The following is a 19709-nucleotide window of genomic DNA, read 5'->3' on the forward strand; positions in this document are numbered from 1 at the left end:
TGCTTTTGCCTTTTTTTCTCCCCAGCTAAAATCCAAGAAGATATATTTATATTACTTTTTCTCCTTTCTTGGGAAATAATTAAAAGGTGGCTTTTAATTATTAACTGTTCTAACTTAAGGTGTTCCTATTGTGTTTTTCTTCATTTTTATATGCATTATTTCAATGCCTTAATTTTATCATTATCATTAGAATATTTTACTTAAATAATATTTGTGAAAAAGTAGTGTAAGTTAGAAAATGTTGTCAAATATGTCAGCTCGTATATTAATCCCAGCTCTCCAGAGGCGAAAGCTGGGCCAAACTGGCTTATAGAGTGAAATTCTGTTACATAACCAAATCCAACACAAAGTAAGACAACAGTGTAAATGGTAGTATACATCTTATAGAAAGCCAAAATAGTCTTGACTTCTTTCAGAGATACTTGTGTTGCTTTTTACAGTTAAATTGTAGTCATCTTAAATGTGTTTATACTGTAGAAAGTGCCTTATGTGCACATACATCTCTTGATATATATTCATGTGAGGATACTTTATAGCTACAAGTAAGAAAAGCACAATTACACAGAAAACTAAGTGTAGTCTCAGATAACAAGATGTTTCCTGGTTAATGCTCTGTTGCCTAAGCTTAGTGAGCTACCAGCAAGATGTAGGATGCATCAGGACCTGTCAGAATATTAGCCATGCTGCATAGTTGCTTACGTTTTCACTTAAGTGTTTTTGTTTTGTTTTTTGTTTTTTCAAGACAGGGTTTCCCTGTATTGTTTTGGAGGCTGTCCTGGAACTCGCTCTGTCGACCAGGCTGGCCTCAAACTCACAGAGATCTGCCTGCCTCTGTCTCCCGAGTGCTGGGATTAAAGGCATGTGCCACCAACGCCCGGCTTCACTTAAGTGTTTTAAGTAGCTACAGCCTGTCCTTTGTGGTCAGATGTGTTTTAAGTTATGCCCCAGGGACTCTGTCATCTAAAGATGACAACGAACATTTAATGTGCAAAATGTATATCAAATTTTTATTGCAAATTAAAACTTGACCAGGGCATAACTTGAAAATAAAACTAAAAATTATGGCAATGCTTGATTTTTTTCCTCTTAACAATATTTAATTTATATCATAATTACTAATTTTTAAAATAATGAGTTATGGACTTTGTCTTAATATTGTTTTTCTGATAAAATATTACAATATAGTAAAATATCCTTTTCATGACTTTGATAATTTGATTGTAAACAGAGCTCCCTGCCCATACAAATTATTGAATTGCTTATGAATTTTTTGTTGTTTATTGAGGCACGATGTTACACTGTAGTGATTTTGTGGTAATCTACCTGCCTCGGCATCCAGAGTACTTGGATTACAGGTGTGAGCTCATGTAGCTGGCTTTCTAGAAGTGTGTTTTAGATCTCTGACACGCATACCATACCATAGATCTAACTATGCCCTTGTTGGTAGATTTTCAAATATGAAATGGCATTGCGAATGATTTAAATAGTTCTCAGACTTTGCTGTTGTCAACTTCAGAAAGTCTTACAGTATTCTTTGTTGTAATTTGTGACTTAATTTGCTCATATTTACATTGTATTAACTAGTGCTTTTGACGCTAACATTCATTATAAGACTGGCAAAGTGGGCTGAGATAGTAGCTGATGTTAAACAGAGAGAATTTTGGTTTGTTACTAATTTTACAAAATTGGTTAAGTAATAAATATTTATTCTTTTTTTTCCAGTGCTGGGGACTGTTTTCATATGTAAATAGTGCTGTACCATTGAGCTACATCCCCAGACCCATCAATAAATATTTCCCATATGACCATTGTAGTCCAGTGGGCTGGAATAACAGATACATGATAATAGAGGCCCCATTTACTGAATGTCCACCAGAGAACCTCATCGGTCAATATTCTGTGATTCGTTGCTTTCTGATATTTAACATAAACTGGAAACACCAAAATATATTCTTTATATGTCTGAAAACAACAATTATAATCTGGATAGTGACTTCATCTCTAGCCTCAGATGCAACTTCAGTATTTGACTCTAAATGCATCAAGCATTTAACTTGTGAAATTAAACACCGCCCCTGGCATAAAAGGAAGGCAATGTTTTTGAAACCCAGAAACTGCAATCTAACCAATTAGGACTGGAAAACATAAATGTGAGACTAATCAATTTCAAAACATTTGCCCTGACATATGCAACCCATATTTCAAGGGAAAACAAACTGAGTAACTAATAACCTGAGGTTATAAGCAATGCATTTTAGAGTGTAGAGTGAGTGCCTGTTACTAATGGATATTATTGCTCTATCTGCCACCACGTCTCTCGTGCATCTACCTTCTAAAACATTTTGTCAAAGTCTAGTCTTGGGTCATTAATTTACAAATATGAATGAACTGGAATCAAGTCTTTAGTTTACTAGTTCTTAGCCTACTCTCAGTAAAAATATGTAATGATCTGAAGACAATTACATAGTCTTTACCTTTCTAGTTTCTAACACTATGTTGGAAGATTAATAAAATGATGGGTAATGCCCACCTATTTTATTCCTATTCTTTGTCTAAAACAATATAAATGTAGGGGGCTAGAGAGATGAGTCAGTGGTTAAGAGCACTGGCTCACCATTCCAGTAAACCTAGGTTTAGTTTCCAGCACCCACCAAATACATGACCATTTGTAAGTCTGTTTCCATGGGATCTGATAGCCTCTTCTCTCCTTCTCAGGTACTGCATAAATGTGAAGCACAGAAAAACGTGCATCAAAACACCCATAAACATTTAAAAACAAAACAAGAAACCTCACCAAAAAAATCCTTTGAAATGATATGTAGCGTTAATATCCCAGCATTTTCTATATTAACGGGCAACTATCACAGCAAATAACATAATTAACAAAATGGCTGTGAGTTTTCTATACATACAGAATGCTGGCCTTCATCTCAAATATGTGTTGAGTTAGAGAAAGTAACACTCAGCTCTGGATAAAGATGGCCTAAAAGGGAGCAACATGAACCTCAGGGACCATTGACATTTAAATAGCAAACTCGGCCATAAGACAAAGATGTTCACATCCTCAAACATACAAACACTAAGCTTAAACACTTTACCAGGGAACAGAAAGGAAAAGAAACACCAAGCAGATATTCAAAAACTGCAAAACACCACAACAAATGTTAACATCAATGAATGAATCTAACTACAAATTAGACATGAATGAAAAATTACTTGCAGGGAAATAACTGATTACCATGTTTCAAGAATTGTCTTCTGACTTCACATGTATACTCTTCTGTTATATGTGCTGTGGTACATGAAGGCCTGCACTCACACTTATAGACATAGATAAACTTTAAAACTTGTTACTAGAAGCAACTATTTGGTTGCTTGCGTAAAGTGTAGAAAGACAAGCATTATCACAGTGGTTCTCAAACTGTGGGTCACAATCCCTTTGGGAGTATCAAGCAACCTTTTCAGAATGGTCACCTAAGACCATAGGAAATATCACATATTTACATTGCAATTCGTAACAGTAGCAAAACTACAGTTATGAAGTAGCAATGAAAATAACTTTATGGTTGGGGTCATCACAACCTCAAGATCTGTGTTAAAAGGCAGCAACATGAGGAATGTTGAGAACCACTGCATTAGCATAAGGCAATAATATATGAAATCTTGAGGAAGACAAGATAAAGTGTTCTTAGGACATCAAATATTCGGATCTAACACCATGCTTCAGAACAGAGTTACAGGGACCAGGTCATAGCTCAGTGGCACAACTTAGTGAGGCTCTGGGTTCAAATTCCAGCACCATACAAGTAATCATCTTAAAAATACATATCAAGAATGCTTTCCATTCCAATCTAAAAGTGATTTAGAGACTGGTTCTATTCTGATGGCAGAATGGAAGTGGGTGACAAGTAGCTGACAATGAGAATGATTTAGATGAGCTGAACCTCAAAATCAAGATAAAAATAGGATTATTTGTTTGCAAGTTATGTCAACTTTGCAGTCTTTGATGCCTTACACAATAAATGATAAATATTTGTTGATGCATGAATTGGAATCATATCTTTTAGACACCTTCCTGATCACAGCGTGGGATGGATGATCAGCTCTAATAAAATAATTTTCATTGTTATTTTGTCCTGGGTGGATTTAGGTTCAGAATATCAAAAACTATATATATTTTAAATAAGCCATGACAAATTTTACCCCTTTCAATAATTTCTTATAAACACTTTGATACAGAAAAGTTGAAAGAATTGTAAACACCCCTAAACCAGCTCCCTAGGTCCTGCAATCAACATTTTAAAAAATTTGCTTTAATCAAATATCGCTTTATCTCTCCATCAGTTTGTTAGTCCTTTTTATATTATACATTCCCATACAGCCACAAATAAGCATTCTTCATCTGTAAAAACCAGCTACATAATTTTTATAAATAGAGTGACTTTAGAGTATTACTTAATGAAAGTATTTGTGAACATTTGGGAAAGAAAGTTTGTAGAAAATTAAATACTATACTTAGATTGACACAAAGGGGAAACAAGTGTGACCTTGTCAATTCTTTATTATTTACAGCTAGGTTTTATGTACATTATCTCATTAGATCCACTGTTATTATTCAGAGTAACGGTGATATTTAATGACATTTATTTAATATTTTTCTTTTTCTAGCTTCTATGCTGTATTTATCTTCAAGGAGGATACATGATAAATTCCTTTTATCCTACTTATACTTTCACATTTATTTTTTGTTTATTTATTTATTTTATACGTATGCTTGCAGTATCTGCATGCATCAGATCCCACTAGGGATGGTTGTAAGCCACCATGTATGTGGTTGCTGGGATTTGAACTCAGGACCACTGGAAGAGCAGCAAGTGCTCTTAACCTCTGAGGCATCTTTTCAGCTCAAAATTGTTTTGTTTTGGTTTGGTTTTTGGAAACAGAGTATGGTGGTTTGAAAGAAAATGCCCCCAAAGGGAATGGTGCCATTAGGAGGCGTGACCTTGTTGGAGGAAGTGTCACTGTGGGGGAGGACTTTGAGGTCTTTTTGCTCAAGCTTCCCTCATTGTGACACTTGAATTCTTGTTGCCTGCTCTCAGCTGCAGCACCGTGTCTGCCTGCATGCTGCCTTACTCCCCATCATGATGATAATGAACTGAGCCTCTGAAACTGTAAGTGAGCCGCCCCAGTGAAATGTTTTCTTTATAAGGGTTGCCATAGTCTCTTCACAGCAATAAAAACCCAAACTAAGATGCACAGTTTCTCTGTGTAGCCTTGACTGTCCTGAAAGTCACTGTGTAGACTAGGTTGGCCTCAAATAGAAATCTGCCTCAAATAGAAATCTATCTTCCGAGAGCTGGGATTAAAGACATCTGCTGTCACTGCTGCTTACATTTATTTTTAAAATAGGTTGGTTTGTTCACTCAAAAAAGATACTGTTTTCTCTTCTGTCCTATGCCCTTTAAACTCCCATTTATCAGATGCTGCTGTCTGTAGTATTTGATGGGTTTCTAAGACAGAACATCTTCTTGGATATTGTATTTTTTGCAGGGCCATTTGGAATATTTGAATGTAAGTCAGGAAAAGTTGTTCTGTTTTCAGGGCCATCCATTAGTATCTAATTCTAGTGGGTTGTATGGCTGTCAGAGCACCAGAGGGGCTAACTGAGCCTCCTCATCGTATAATTACTTTTCCCGTAGATTACTGCTTATTAGCATTCTGTGGATAGTAAACATACACCTTTCTACATTTGCTATGTGCCAACCACCATGTATTAATTGTGTAATTCATTCAGCAATCCGGTGAGGGTTAAGAAGACCAGGGCAGAGAGAGGCTAACTTTGATTAGTAAACATGGCTAGGAATCCTGCGGGACACTCCCTTAGTGCTTCCCATGCTGTGGTCCTCGTCCTACCTGCCTTAGAGTTTCCTGGGATGATCCTTAGAAGTGTATGTTCCTGAACTTCACTTAGTGTTTGCCCACTCTGATTCTCAATATAATAAGTTTCCCACCCCAATAGATCACCTATTCTTACTGTGATAGAGAAAGTTTTAGCTTTGCTTAGCTACTAACCTAGAAATATGGTTAGCATGAATTAACCATGCCTAACCCTGGAATGTATGACACTAGTGTCAGTATTAACTCTTCTTGGTGATAACCATGCAACTTTTGTCTTTGCTTTAAGATTGTTATGGATTTTAAGCACCCAGAGGGTGACACAGTACAAGTTATGTTACCTCGTCGGAGCTTGCTGGTGATGACAGGAGAATCTAGATATCTTTGGACTCATGGGTATGTATTGTGATGACCTTGGTGACTGATAGGAAACTGCGTGTGAGACTTCTCATTCTTTTCTGCCTGAGCTGCCAAAGCCATGTCCTGTGTCTGCACATCAAATCTAATCCTTTAGGTACAAGCCTCCTAGGATGTATGCAGTTTTTTTTGTTTTGTTTTGTTTTTAATGTTACTTTTTCATTCTGAAAAGATTGAAAATTTAAAGGAAAAGGGTAAGTGTAATAGAGCGAGCTCCCTCCACTTCCACCTGTAGTTTCAGCTGCGAATACTTTGCTACATCTTTCACTTTTTTTCACATATTGTCATCGTTGGCTTTGCTTAATCATTTGAGAGTAAGTTATAGCATCATGATTTTTCTTCTTTTTGGTGGAAATGCATCTTTAGTTTTTTGAGGACAGAACATTATACTGTTAGAATTTATGTGTGTGAGAAAAAGTATGTATATATGTATGTGTGTATATACTAATAATTCAAATATTGCTTAAGTTTATGTGAATTCTTTTCTGTTTTAAATTTTAGCTGAGACAGTTCAAATATTCAAGAAAATGATCTTGTTATTATATTAGTAACCCATCCTAGGTTTGATCATTTGTTTATTTAAAATAGATTCCTCTCTCATACAGTACATCCTGACCAGTTTCCACTCCCTCCACTCCTTGCAGCTCCTTCCCACCTCTCCTCTCCACCAGATCTAGAATTTATCTTCTGCTTTAGCTGTGTTGGAATAATCAGGGCCTGCTGTAGTAGGATAGGTGGGCTCTAGTGGAGACATATTGCCCTGGCTGTTACTAATTCTGTTTTTGTGCTGGCATTTAGGCATCTGGAATTGGGGTGATTATTGGTCTAGGTTTGTCATTGTTGGGTTGCTGTTTTGTTCCTTGGTTTCTGTTTCCTCTCTAGATTTTCAGAGAGTGTATTGGCTGTTTTGCCTGTTTTTCTGGCCTGCTTGGCTGGTGTGTTTAATGGTAATGCTTGCTGGCAATGGAGGCTGGGGGAAGAAGAAGCCAGGGGGAGATGGTGTATTGCAGTGCTAGGGATGACCTTGAGTATTGGGTCTGAAGGAACAGGGAAACTGGAGAACATTTGTCGGCAGCCTTCCTGGTCTTCTGATGGTGTGGCCTGTGATTGAGCAAGGGGTGTCCACTTGTGTTGGGTCTAGTCTTCTGGCAGGCATGGCCTGTGGTTGAGTAGGGACTGTCTGCCCAAGCAGGGGTTGTCTGCCCAAGTTGGGGGCTGGGGCACAGTGCAGAGGGTGGGAGGGGAGACTGGGGAGGTGTGGTCTGTGGATTCAATGGAGCTAGTGGATAGAGGAGATAGGCTGCAGCTGGTTTTCTGTTGCAGCACTAGGGGCTACCCTGAGAATTGGGTTTAGGGGAACAAAGAACAACCTGTCCTAATGGGGGAAGTCCTGTGTATATATTGTCCTATTTGTTGATAAATAAAGCACTGTTGCACAATAGGGAAGCAAGATAGGTGGGACTAGGGGTCGAGAAGGATTCTGGGAAATGTAGTCAAGAGTAGAGAATCGCCCTCTGATCCTGGGAGGAGAGGGCACAGGTTTGGTGTTATTGGTAAGATAAGACAAAATATATATTAGTAGCCGGGCGTTGGTAGCGTACGCCTTTAATCCCAGCACTCAGGAGGCAGAGGCAGGCAGATCTCTGTCTACAGAGCGAGTTCCAGGACAGCCTCCAAAATGATACAGAAAAACCCTGTCTCGAAAAACCAAAAAAAATATATATATATATATGTATATATATACATAAACATATATATTAGTAGTTATGGGTTAATAATTAAGTCAGAGCTAGCCATTAGGAAACCATAGCAAACGGCCAACAGCTTCATAATTAAGATAGCGTCCTGCGTGTTCATTTGGGACTGACGCAGCTCTGGGACCAGGCTGGAGGGAAGAATGCCTGGTACACTGTCCTAAGTTTGAATCATAAAAGACAAATGGCCTGATTTTGATTATTTTTTCATGGTCATTAAAATATTTACACTTAAATGCAAACTAATCCATTTTCTCAAGAATTCCTAGAATTTTGAGAATAATCATGTTTTCTTTTTGGGTTCAGGTTCTTTGTGTTGTCACTCATTCTTAAACTTTTAAGAATAATGGTGTTATAGTAAGTGCAAAATAAGGAGTTACTTTGCTTATATATTGTGAAACATTTAATCTAGGAAATGGTTAGACTTCTTTGTAGTCACAGTTTGTTGTTGAGACTGTCAGCTCCAAAATAATGGCATGGAGACTATTGTTAATTATAAAAGCTTGGCCTATGCGCAGACTTGTTTCTAACTAGCTCTTATAACTTAACACATGTCTTTAATCTTTATTCTTTTATGTGGCTTGGTTACCTTTACCCTGTATTGCCCATGTTGCATCTTCCAAGTTTCCTGGCATCTCCCCTTCTTCTTCCCAGCAGCCTCTCTGCCCAGAAATCCTGCTTAGCTATTGACCATTCAGAGTAACACATCGTCACAGTGTGCAGAAAGATTATTCCATGACACTTCTCAGATGTCATTTTGATCACATTTTTTTTCAACTGAAAGTATATTATATCCTAATATTAGCAGTAGTTATTTCTGAAAGTTTGGATTGTAAGTCATACTAATATTTAAAGCTTGTGTAAGACTGTCTATTCTTTGTTACATTCTTAGGAGAAAGAAAAATAAATCTCAACATTATTTTTGAAGGTTGCCGTTGACATTAATTACCTCCAAAGTTACTAACTGACTGATTCTGTGTGTGTGTGTGTGTGTGTGTGTGTGTGTGTGTGTGTGTGTGTGTGTGTGTGCATTTGTGTGCTGTGGAAAGAGATGGAGGAAAAGGTAGAGGTAGTCAGAGATGGGGAAGAGATTGACAGAGAAAGCAAGCAGTATACTAACTATGGAGATGCTGAAATAAGCATGCTGGCATCGGAAATCAATTTGATAAAAACATTTTGGTATTTATTCTGGAAAAAAATTAAAACAAGATCCCAACCAGCTATATGTACATTCTTTCTCAAGTACATTGTAATTTGTAGAGTGTCGTGAATTTTAAAAGCTATTTTAATTCCAACATTTGTTGTGTTCCCTAAATATTGGTCTCACTATAATGCCAACTAAGTTATTTTACTTATTGTCTTCAGAATTACACCCAGAAAATTTGATACCGTCCCAGCATCTGAGCAGTTCAAAGGTGGAATAATCACCAGTGACATCGGAGACTTGACTTTAAGCAAGCGTGGAATTCGAACTTCATTTACGTTTAGAAAAGTGAGGCGTGTGCCCTGCAATTGTAGTAAGTTCCTAATTTCATCTGTTCTGCAATGGAGTAGATGTGTATGGAAGCCCTTTATGGCCATCAGTGCTTAGGAGACCTTTTTTTAACTTCCTCGATGACATATGCTGTACTCTGCCTGTGTTAGGCGTTCATAGCATTTCTCTGAGCTACCTTCATTTGAGTTTATATTCTTTGAAGGCAGAAACTATATTTTATCAATAATTTACTTGATATTTGGTCCTTTGGCATTGTTGAGTGCCAAGAAAATGTTTTATATTTTGAAGTAACAGCTAAAGTGTTGGGTTTGTAAGGCAGTGAAGCATTACTCTGCAGAAGTGAGTTTTATGGAATTGCTTTTCAGGATTGTAATTTTCCTTTTTTATTCCCAACAGACAAGTTGGAGATGACAGATTGTGTGTGTGAGTCGAGGGAGTAAGTGGAGGTTTATAGTATCGTTGGTTTGAAAACATGCAAGTATCTAAAAAAAAAAAAAGAGCACACACAGGATGCTGTTCTGACTTGTTTATATGAGTGTGTTGTTCTCTAGACTTATTTCTTGGACTCAACAGAAAATTCTTTTACTTTTTTCTAAAAGTAATAATTACTCCATAATTTGTAATGACAGGAGTCAGAGAATGCTTTTCATATCAAGGTGTTTCAGTTTGTGGTACCCTGTAACAAGAGCTATTATATTTAGCTGCAATCTTAAAAAAATAAATGAATGAAAAATCTCTTATGTCAAAGTTGGAGAGATGGTTTAGCATAGTTTTTCCAGGGTACCTCAGTTTACTTCTTCCCCAGTGTCCATGTTGTTAGGCTGTCACTCCAATTCCAAAGGATCTGGTACCTTCTGGCCTCCACAGGCACCCACTGCCCACATGGCATATACACACAGAGACATACACATGGGTAAAAATACAAACAAACCGTAAAGAACAAAGCCTCTTACATCTGAAGATGACAATCTTGTTAAAAAAGACTTGAAATCACTGTATTTGTGAGACTGGAAATGAGTTTATAAAATGTGACATTTTAAAGATGAGTCTCACACTACTCCTGGCAGCCTTGTAAGGGATAGACAATAAAGGAAAGCTCCTGTTCTCCAGCTTCGTAAAAAATTCGGTTGGCTCACAGAAACTGCTGACCTGGACAAGGGGAAGCACATGGATCCCAGACTGACAGCTGGGAAACCAGCACAGGACCAACCCAGACCCCCAGAACGTGGGTGTCAGTGAGGAGGTGTCGGCAATCTATGGGACTTCGGGTAGTGGATCAGTGTTTATCCCTAGTACACGAATGGACTTCGGGAGCCCACTCCACATAGAGGAATACTCTCTCAGCCTAGACACACAGAGGAGGGCCTAGGCCCTGCTCCAAATGATGTGACAGACTTTGAAGATTCCCATGGAAGGCCTCACCCTCCCTGGGGATGAGAAAGGGAATGGGATAGGGGATTAGTGGGAGCAGGGGAGGAGGGGAGGGAGAGGGAACTGGGGTTGACATGTAAAGCAAGCTTGATTCTAATTTAAATAAAAAAATAGAGAAAAAAAATTCGGTTGGAGAGATAAACTAGGTTTCTTAGGCAAGTGTTTCTTTGTTGTGGACAGTTATTAATTGTAAGTGAAACACTAAAAGTATTTCGCTTGGTCTTTTTATTCAGTTTGCAGATTTTGTTTTCCTCTTTTCTTTCCTCCACTTTCTTCTCTGACGCTTTTGTGCGTGTGTAGTAATTTTGGTCATTTTTCACTTACTGCTGCTCTTCTCCCGCTGACTCTCCTCCTCCCAGCAAACCTGCCACTCCTTCCTGGTTTGTTTAGTTTTTGTTTTATGTTTACTTAGAATTGCTTGCTTGAGAGTGGTGTAGAATTATTTTCTGGAGCATGGACAGCTTCTCAGTAGCTGCATAACTGAAGAAAATAACACCTCTTCCCCTAGCAACTGCCCCTAGGTCCTGTTTCATATATGGATTTTTTTGATACTCTGCTTTTGAATAAAAATAAGAAGTTAACATTGCTTTACTTATTATCTAGTAAATTTATTTTTGGCTTATTGTTTATTTATTGTTGATTGACTGATTGAGATGGGTCTTATTCTGTAAGCCTAGGCAACATGGAACTCACTGCGTAGTGCACAGTGGTGGTCCTGCTGCTCAGACTCTCAAGTGGTGAGGTTGTGGGCAAGTGCCATCACACCTGGATGCATGGCTTTTCCTTCACATTTAGGTTACTCCTCCGTCTGTGACAGACAGGGGAAGACCACACCACCCTGCCTTCCAGAGAGCAGTAAAGAGGCATGGCAGCTGGAGCGAGAACATGTCCATCGTGTGTATGATTTGATTGCAAGGCATTTCAGCAGCACAAGACACAGCCCGTGGCCGCGCATCGTGGAGTTCCTGAAAGCTTTGCCAAGTGGTTCTGTAGTGGCAGATATTGGATGTGGAAACGGAAAGTACCTTGGCATCAACAAAGACTTATATATGGCAAGTAACTGCTGCTCCTGTTTTTTTAATTTGAAAAAAATGGCGGTGGTTCATACATGAGTACTGTATTTAACATTATTTTCACTCCTTATTCTCTCAATTTGAATTCTTCTTACATTTCCTTCCCGCTAAAGTTTATGACCTCTTAACTGTTATTATCACATAAATATACATATGTATATATAAATACAGTTTGCTGAGCCAATTTATTATTTTGTGTGTGTGTGTGTGTGTGTGTGTGTTGTGTGTGTGTGTGTGTGTATGTTGAGGGATGGCAACTTGGGATTGCATAACCTATGAGTGCTCTTCTCCCTGCAGAAGAGTGATTCTTTCTCAATAGTCATTAATTGCCCATACCTCTTCAGGCAGGGCTGGGGTCTTGTGAAATCTTTCCCATCCACATTAACCTGTGCAGTGTGTTGCAGTTGTTCAGGTCTAGCCATATTGTTGACATTCCATTGGTGTAGCTTCCCTGTAATATACAGAAGATGCTGATTTACAGCAGATATCCTTTTCCTCTGGCTCTTAAGATCTTTCTGCTTCCTTCCATGAATTTCCTGCTTTATGCATCTACTTTGTCTTTCTCTTATTAGGATGCCCCAATATAGAAAACCTCTCTCTAAACTCCTTTCTAATCTATAATTTATAATCATAAAATAGTTTATTGATAATCACATTACAAAGTAAAGTCTAATGACAGGGAAAACTTACACAGAATATAATGCTCACAAAAATCTAGGTGAATTAAAAAAGAATTGGAATAGGCTTGGGGTGACACCTCTTTACATAAATTGCTTGCCACAGATGCATGAGAACGTGAGTTCAATCCCCAGACACCCACATAATGTGGGTATGGTGGCATGTGAGTATGGTCCCAACATTGGGAAAACTGAAAGGAGGAAGATTCCTCACACTCAGTAACCAACCAGCCTAGTCAATGAGCCCCAGGTGTCACTGAGCGATTTTGTCTCAAAAAACAAGATGGGCAGCTCTTGAGGAATGACACCTGAGGCTGACCTGTGTTTTCATACTTACATGAACACATGTACGCTTACCCACATGCAAACACACACACTTTAAAGAAAAAAAGATTGGCCGTGTTTCTTAATTTTTAGTCTGCAGTGGTCTAGAAACAGTATGTATTAGGACAAGGAACCACTACAAGGGAAGCACAATGGTAGAAACAGTGAAGCCTGGTTCCAAACCATCAGATATAGGTGCACCTCTCGCACCTCATCAAAAATGCTTTTTTGCAGCAGATGGAGACTATTCCAGAAAGCCACAACTAGTCCAAATGCTAAGAACAACCAGTGATGAGTTGTGGAATGCCAAGTAATCCATCTTCAGTACAGCCCCTACATCTTAATAGCAGAGACTTGTTACTGTGGCGTCCTGTTCATTCATAGTATTTCCTCATAGATTTAAAAATTTCCCAAATTTACTATGTCAGACCCAATACATAAGCTTTTTCTTATTCTGCCAGTGTCTGCTTTCATTTGTTATTGTTTCTTTCTTTGAGCCATCTTTTTCTTGCTTTGTGAAGAAAGTTCTTTGCTATAAATATTCATAGTATCACTGCTCTGTGATGACTTTTGTTTCTCTTGATTGAGAGTGAAGAAGGGAAGTTCAAAGGAGTAGGAAGGGAAGGGGAGAGTAAGAATGAATGAATGAGTCAGTCTCTATACAAGTTACTGAGACAATCACGTTTCTAAATCTGTGGTCTACTCTGCGCACATCACTAACTCTTTTTGCCATGAAATTTCATCATCTCTAGTGTGGAAAGTATGTTACAAGAATCTGCCTGGGTGAATTCCAAACAGGTCAATGGCTCTTAGCCTGGCTAGCTTTTTCTAGAATTTGTGTTATTTTAAAAAATGCATTTTAGAAGAGTAGTTATTAAGCTAAAAGTTGTGGACATTTTTTAGGATAATAATTGAAGATAGTGTGACTAATTGCTTTTTAAATGGCTGTTCCAGTTTGCACTGTCAACAACATTAAGAAGAGATTTATATCACACTCACATCACTATGAGACATTTTGTGTTTTAAAACTGTTGGGGAAGTCACAAAAAGAGAAACATGGCATGTACTCTGTCACATATGGATTTTAGACATAGATCTGGGGAGTGCTAGCCTACAATCCCATGGGACATAGAGTCTGGGAAACAGAAACTTCATTCAGTGGCTGATCGAAGAAGAGGCAGACTCCCACAGCTAAACACTGAGCTGAACTCAAGAAAGCCAGTAACAGAGAGGGAGGACTGATGACCAAAGGGATTAAGACTGGTCTGGTTTAACCCCCAGAAACAGATGACCTGACAAGGGTTAGCTCTTGAATCCCAGACTGATGCCTGGGAATCCAGCATGGGACTGATTAAGACCCCCTGAATGTGGGTGTCAGTGAGGAGGCCTAGGGAATCTATTGAGCCTTGGGCAGCAGATCAGTACCCGTCCCGAGTATACACGCGGACTTTGGACTCCCATCCAACAATGTGAGGTACACTCTCACCCTGAACTCTTGGGGGAGGGTCTAGGCCCTGCCCTGGATGAAATGACAGACTATGGACACCCCCATGGAGGGCCTCACCCTCCCTGGGGAAATGAGGGGATAATGGGGAGTGGTGGGGGGAGGGCACGGGAGGAGGGGAGGGAAAGGGGGAGGGACCTGGAACTGACTTGTGAAGCAACTTTGTTTCTAATTTATATTTAAATTAAAAATAAATAATAATATGCTTGCTTGCTCGCTCCCTCTCTCACTCTTTCTTTTTCTTCCCTTTCTCACTGCTAAAATAAACATCGATTACTTGCTTGCTCTAAAAGTTATGTTTTTGATAGTTTAATAGTAGAAAATGGAACTTTATTTTAATGATTGTTTTTATGTTTTTTTTTTTTTTTTTGGAGGGGGGATTGAGACAGGGTTTCTCTGTGGCTTTGGAGCCTGTCCTGGAACTTGCTCTTGTAGACCAGGCTGGCCTCGAACTCACAGAGATCCGCCTGCCTCTGCCTCCCGAGTGCTGGGATCAAAGGCGTGCGCCACCAATGCCCAGCATTGCTTTTATGTTTACTTCTACTTCCATAGTCACATATTTAGTGTTTTGGTTTGTTTTATTTTTCTTTGAAAATTTTAAAAATAAAGAAGTTTAGCCGGGAAGACATTCTGTGGGTAAAGTGCTTGTCACACAAGCAAGCAGACCTGATTTGGACTCCCTAGAACAAACACAAAGCCCTGATGTGGTAGCAGGTGTCTGTAGTTCATGCTTTTCTGAGGAGATGAGAGGTGGAGACAGAGACAGGAGAATTCGTGGGAGGTTGTGGGTCAGGTAGCCTGGTGTGCATGCCAGTGAAACAAGAGACTCTAAGTCAATCAAGGTGGAGGTCAAGGACCAACACACATGCATGGCAGCATGCCTGCACATGAACATACACACATATATGCACGTAACAAATACATAAATAGAGCAAAGAAAGTATTTTTAAGGCTAATGTGAATTTTTATGTCATTGATCTCCAACACAATGAAATAAGTAGCTTTGCAAGAGTTCTTAAGCTTATGTTTTTTCTTATAAATAGGTAGTCTTTGTGCTGTGTTGTGGACATTGTATACAATTATTATGAAGAATTTCAAATACATGATATAAATACCCTTGGTATTTATAAAAGGAAAAGAAAAAATAAAACAACATGATATATAGCTATGGCTTGTGGAATACTCCAGCAGAACAAATTAAAGATGAAAGTCTTCAGCCAGGCCTGGGCCACTTCTCCATCAGTGGGGTTTGTGTGACACGTTGCCTGTGTTTTCTCGTTAGTGAAAAGGTGTGTTGTGTCCAAACTGTCAAAGCCATCTGATGAGAGGACAGAGACATTTCCTCTTATTTTGCTTAGCTACTGCTCTGATTTTCTTCATTGTTCTTAGCAACTTCCTTCTGAATAAGCATTGAGCCCTACTTTAAAAGCTGTGTTTTATAGTCAGGTGGGTATCTTTCTGTTGCATTTTAGTAAGATTCAGTTTCAGCCACAGCGAGGCGTACTTATGACTTCTGCTTGTAATTCAGAAAGAACTGAATTCAAGTGTAAGAAAATGTGGCCAACATAAAATTCTGTGTATTAGTTCAATGGTGCCTCTATTTCTGAGTTTGTACTTACTGGCTGAGTTGTATAGAATATAGATGAAAATAAAAAGTGTGATCAGCCAGGCGAGGATGTTAAGTAAAGGGAAGAGTTACGAATGGTGCCAGTGCTGCTATTAATGGCCCCTTGGAACATGCTCTTACTGAATTATACCTAGAAAAGATCACTGTACTTTATCTCTAATTGGGAATCTTTAACACACTTCATAAACTAAAGCAGCTCTAAGGATTGAATATAGACATCATCTAATACCAACTGGGAATCAAGCACACTTAATAACTATAACAGGGATGTCAGTGTGGTTTTGATAAGAAAATTCATGTTGTTTATTGTCAGAAGGACGACAGTAGACTTTCAAATTAATGTCCTTTATGATGAAAAAAGAAATGAGTAAATATGAGCTCAAACTGGCCACTGTTTTTGGATTAAATCTGCCACGTTAGTTACGAGTTTTTGATATTTTGTTTGCTTGGGGTTTTGTTTTGTTTTGTTTTTGTGTTTTGAGACAATATTTTGCTATGTAACAGCTCTGGCTGTCCTGGAACTCAGTTTGTAGATGGACCAGGCTGGCCTTGAACTCACTGAGATCCACTTGCCTCTGCCTTCTCTGAGTGCTGGAAATGAAGGCTAGTTACAAGTTTTTACATAGTGAAAGTCATTGCTCATTATTGGGTTGGGTTATAAAGAAATATCTGGGTACAATTATTAAATGGTTGGTTAGCATTCCTTGAGTCTTTTCTATGTCTTCTATAGCTTACATGTGCATATCACAGTTATATCTGTGTAGATATGCATGTTTATATACATGTATTTCGTAGTGCATAAGTAGCTGAGTGTTTATTTTTCCCTTTTTTAAAATTTAAATTAGAAACAATCTTATTTTATATATCAATCCCAGTTCCCCTTCCCTTCCATCCCCCCATGCCCCCACCGACCCCCATCCATCCCTTTTCTGCTCCATAGAAAGGGTGAGGCCTTCTATGGAGATCATCAAAATCTATCACATCATTTTGGGCAGGACCTAGGCCCTCCCCCGTGTGTCTAGGCTGACAGAGTATCCTACTGTGGGGAATGGGCTCCCAATGTTCATTCGTACACTAGGTGTAAATGCTGTTCCATTACCAGAGGCCCCATAGACTACCCAGGCCTCTTAACTGACACCCACATTGAGAGGCTCTGGAACAGTCCTGTGCTGGTTTCTAAGCTGTCAGTCTGGGGTCCATGAGCTCCCCTTGTTCAGGTCGGCTGTTTCTATGGGTTTCCCCAGCATGGTCTTGACACCGTTGCTCATTGGTCCTGCCTCTCTACAACTGAATTCCAGGAATTTGGCTCAGTGTTTAGCTATGGTGTCTGGATAAAGACTCTAGGATAACATATAAGGTAGTCATCAATCTCATTATCAGGGAAGGGCATTTAAGATAACCTCTCCCCTGTTGCTTAGATTCTTAGTTGGGGTCATCCTTGTAGATCTCTGGACATTTCCCTAGTGCCAGGTTTCTCTTTAAACCTATAATGGCTCCCTCTATTAAGGTGTCTCTTTTCTTGCTCTCCTCTATTCTTCCCCCATTCAATCTTCCTGCTCCCTCATATCTTCCTCCCCCTACTCTTCTCTTCTCTTCTCTCTTCTCTTTTTACCAATTTGCTCAGAAGATCTTGTCCCCTTTCCTCTTCTCTGAGGGCCATGTATGTCTCTCTTAGGGTCCTCTTTGTTTCCTAGCTTCTCTGGAGGTGTGAATTGTAGACTGGCACTCCCCTGATCCATGTGTAAAATCCATGTATGAGTGAGTACATACCATGTTTGTCATTTTGTGATTGGGTTACCTTACTCAAGATGGTTTCTTCTAGTTCCATCCATTTGCCTGTGAATTTCAATATCCCATTGTTTTTCCTCTTGCTGAGTAATAAGCCATTGTGTTAATGTATAGTTGGGTGTTTATATATATGGTACTAAACAGGAAAGCTTATACAGAAACAACAAAGCCATATTGAAAATGGGAAGCTCTCAGACATTTTCACAGAATCAGAGGTGGTCATGGGGCTCATTGTGCTTTATTTGCATGGGGGGCTGGAAATGTTTGCTCCGCTTGCTGCCTTCAGTGACACCATTCCCTGAGGATGTTTACAGAAATTTACAGAAAGGTTTAAACAAGCTGAATTTTACAAACTGAATTCAGTACTTTGTTCTTTGTAAGGCTATGAGTTTAACAGAAAAAAAAAGTCTTAATGGCTTTAAAAATTGAAATAATCTTTAACAAAAATTAAAAGCCAAAAAACAACCTCAACAACAAACAGGGTTTCACTGTGTAACACTGGCCTTGAATTCCTAGAGATCTGCCTGCCTCTGCCTCCAGTATGCTTGGATTAATGTTGTGTGCCACCGTATCTGGCCTAAATTTTCTTTTTTGTTTGGTAATGACTGATATTCCTGACTACAGTCATGAGTTTGTACTGACTATTATGACTTGTAATGTGTTTTCTGCTTATTTCTATGAAGCTTGTGTGGTTAGTCTTGTGATACGTAATCTAAATGTTATAAATTTTTCCCTATCACAGGTTGGGTGTGACCGTAGCCAGAACCTTGTAGACATTTGTAGAGAGAGGCAGTTTCAGGCCCTCGTCTGTGATGCGTTGTCACTTCCATTCCGAAGTGGCTCTTTTGATGCTTGCATCTCCATTGCTGTCATTCACCATTTTTCAACCGTGGTGAGTATTGCTTTTCTCTCTGTAAAAGCTTGTAACTGTAGTGGCACGAAAAGTTTGTGGTGTAAGTCAAAATAAGCCATTCCTTAAATATTTTTCTTTTATTTTTCTAGTTTTTGTAATGGTTTCAACATGATGTATCCTCCTAAAATAAATAAAAAAAGTCTCTTGTGTTGAAGTTTTGGCCCCAAGCTAGTGGCTCTCTTGGAAGGTGATTGACTGGGTCATGAGGGTGCTAATTCCATCAATATGTTAATTCATTACTTTATGCTATGTAGACTATGCGGAGATGGGGCCTGTTTTGAAGTAAGAAGCTTACCAATAGAGTGACTTTGAATGACATATTTCTTCCTGGTTCCCTTCCTCTCTCTGCTACCTGGTGAGCAGCTCTACCAGGATATGTTCTTCTCTAATAAGCCCATCTAAGCCCTAGGAACAAGAAGTCAAATGGCTGTGAACTGAAAGTCTATGAACTAAAATACATCTTCATTTTATATTGCTTTCCTCAGGCATTTTACCACAGTGACAAAATTGATAATGGTTCTCTTTGATTATGTACCTCATAGCCTTAATGTAGTTTTTCCTCTTCCTTTAGTTTGCTGGTTAGATATTCTTTGGTTATTTTTAATGGTCACCATGGTGCCCAATATATACCCATGACATTAGTCTACCTTGTGTTGTTTTGCTGAGTTCTTCTAGCAATATCAGAATAACCCTTAGCTTCTCTAACTTCCATCATGGTATTATTTTATATTATTTTTGTTGTTTTAAGTTTTTGATATTTATTTGAACTTCAATATTTACTCTTTCTAGTCTTCCTTCTTTAAAGCATGTT

The 19709-nt window shown here is 38.7% G+C and overlaps 1 protein-coding gene across 5 annotated transcripts in view; it reads left to right on the forward strand.

Annotated features, from left to right (window-relative positions):
* Alkbh8 (alkB homolog 8, tRNA methyltransferase) overlaps positions 1 to 19709 on the forward strand; it is a 48706-nt gene that overhangs the window by 24378 nt on the left and 4619 nt on the right. For all 5 annotated transcript variants that reach the window (XM_040735577.1, XM_040735576.1, XM_040735578.1 and 2 more), the window contains 4 exons: positions 6185 to 6291; positions 9432 to 9583; positions 11788 to 12044; positions 18728 to 18877. In XM_040735577.1, coding sequence (XP_040591511.1) covers positions 6185 to 6291; positions 9432 to 9583; positions 11788 to 12044; positions 18728 to 18877 — 666 coding nt within the window. The remainder of the gene's footprint in view (positions 1 to 6184; positions 6292 to 9431; positions 9584 to 11787; positions 12045 to 18727; positions 18878 to 19709) is intronic.

Source organism: Mesocricetus auratus, unplaced genomic scaffold (assembly GCF_017639785.1).
Source record: "Mesocricetus auratus isolate SY011 unplaced genomic scaffold, BCM_Maur_2.0 Super-Scaffold_100047, whole genome shotgun sequence".
NCBI classification, from domain to species: Eukaryota; Metazoa; Chordata; class Mammalia; order Rodentia; family Cricetidae; genus Mesocricetus; species Mesocricetus auratus.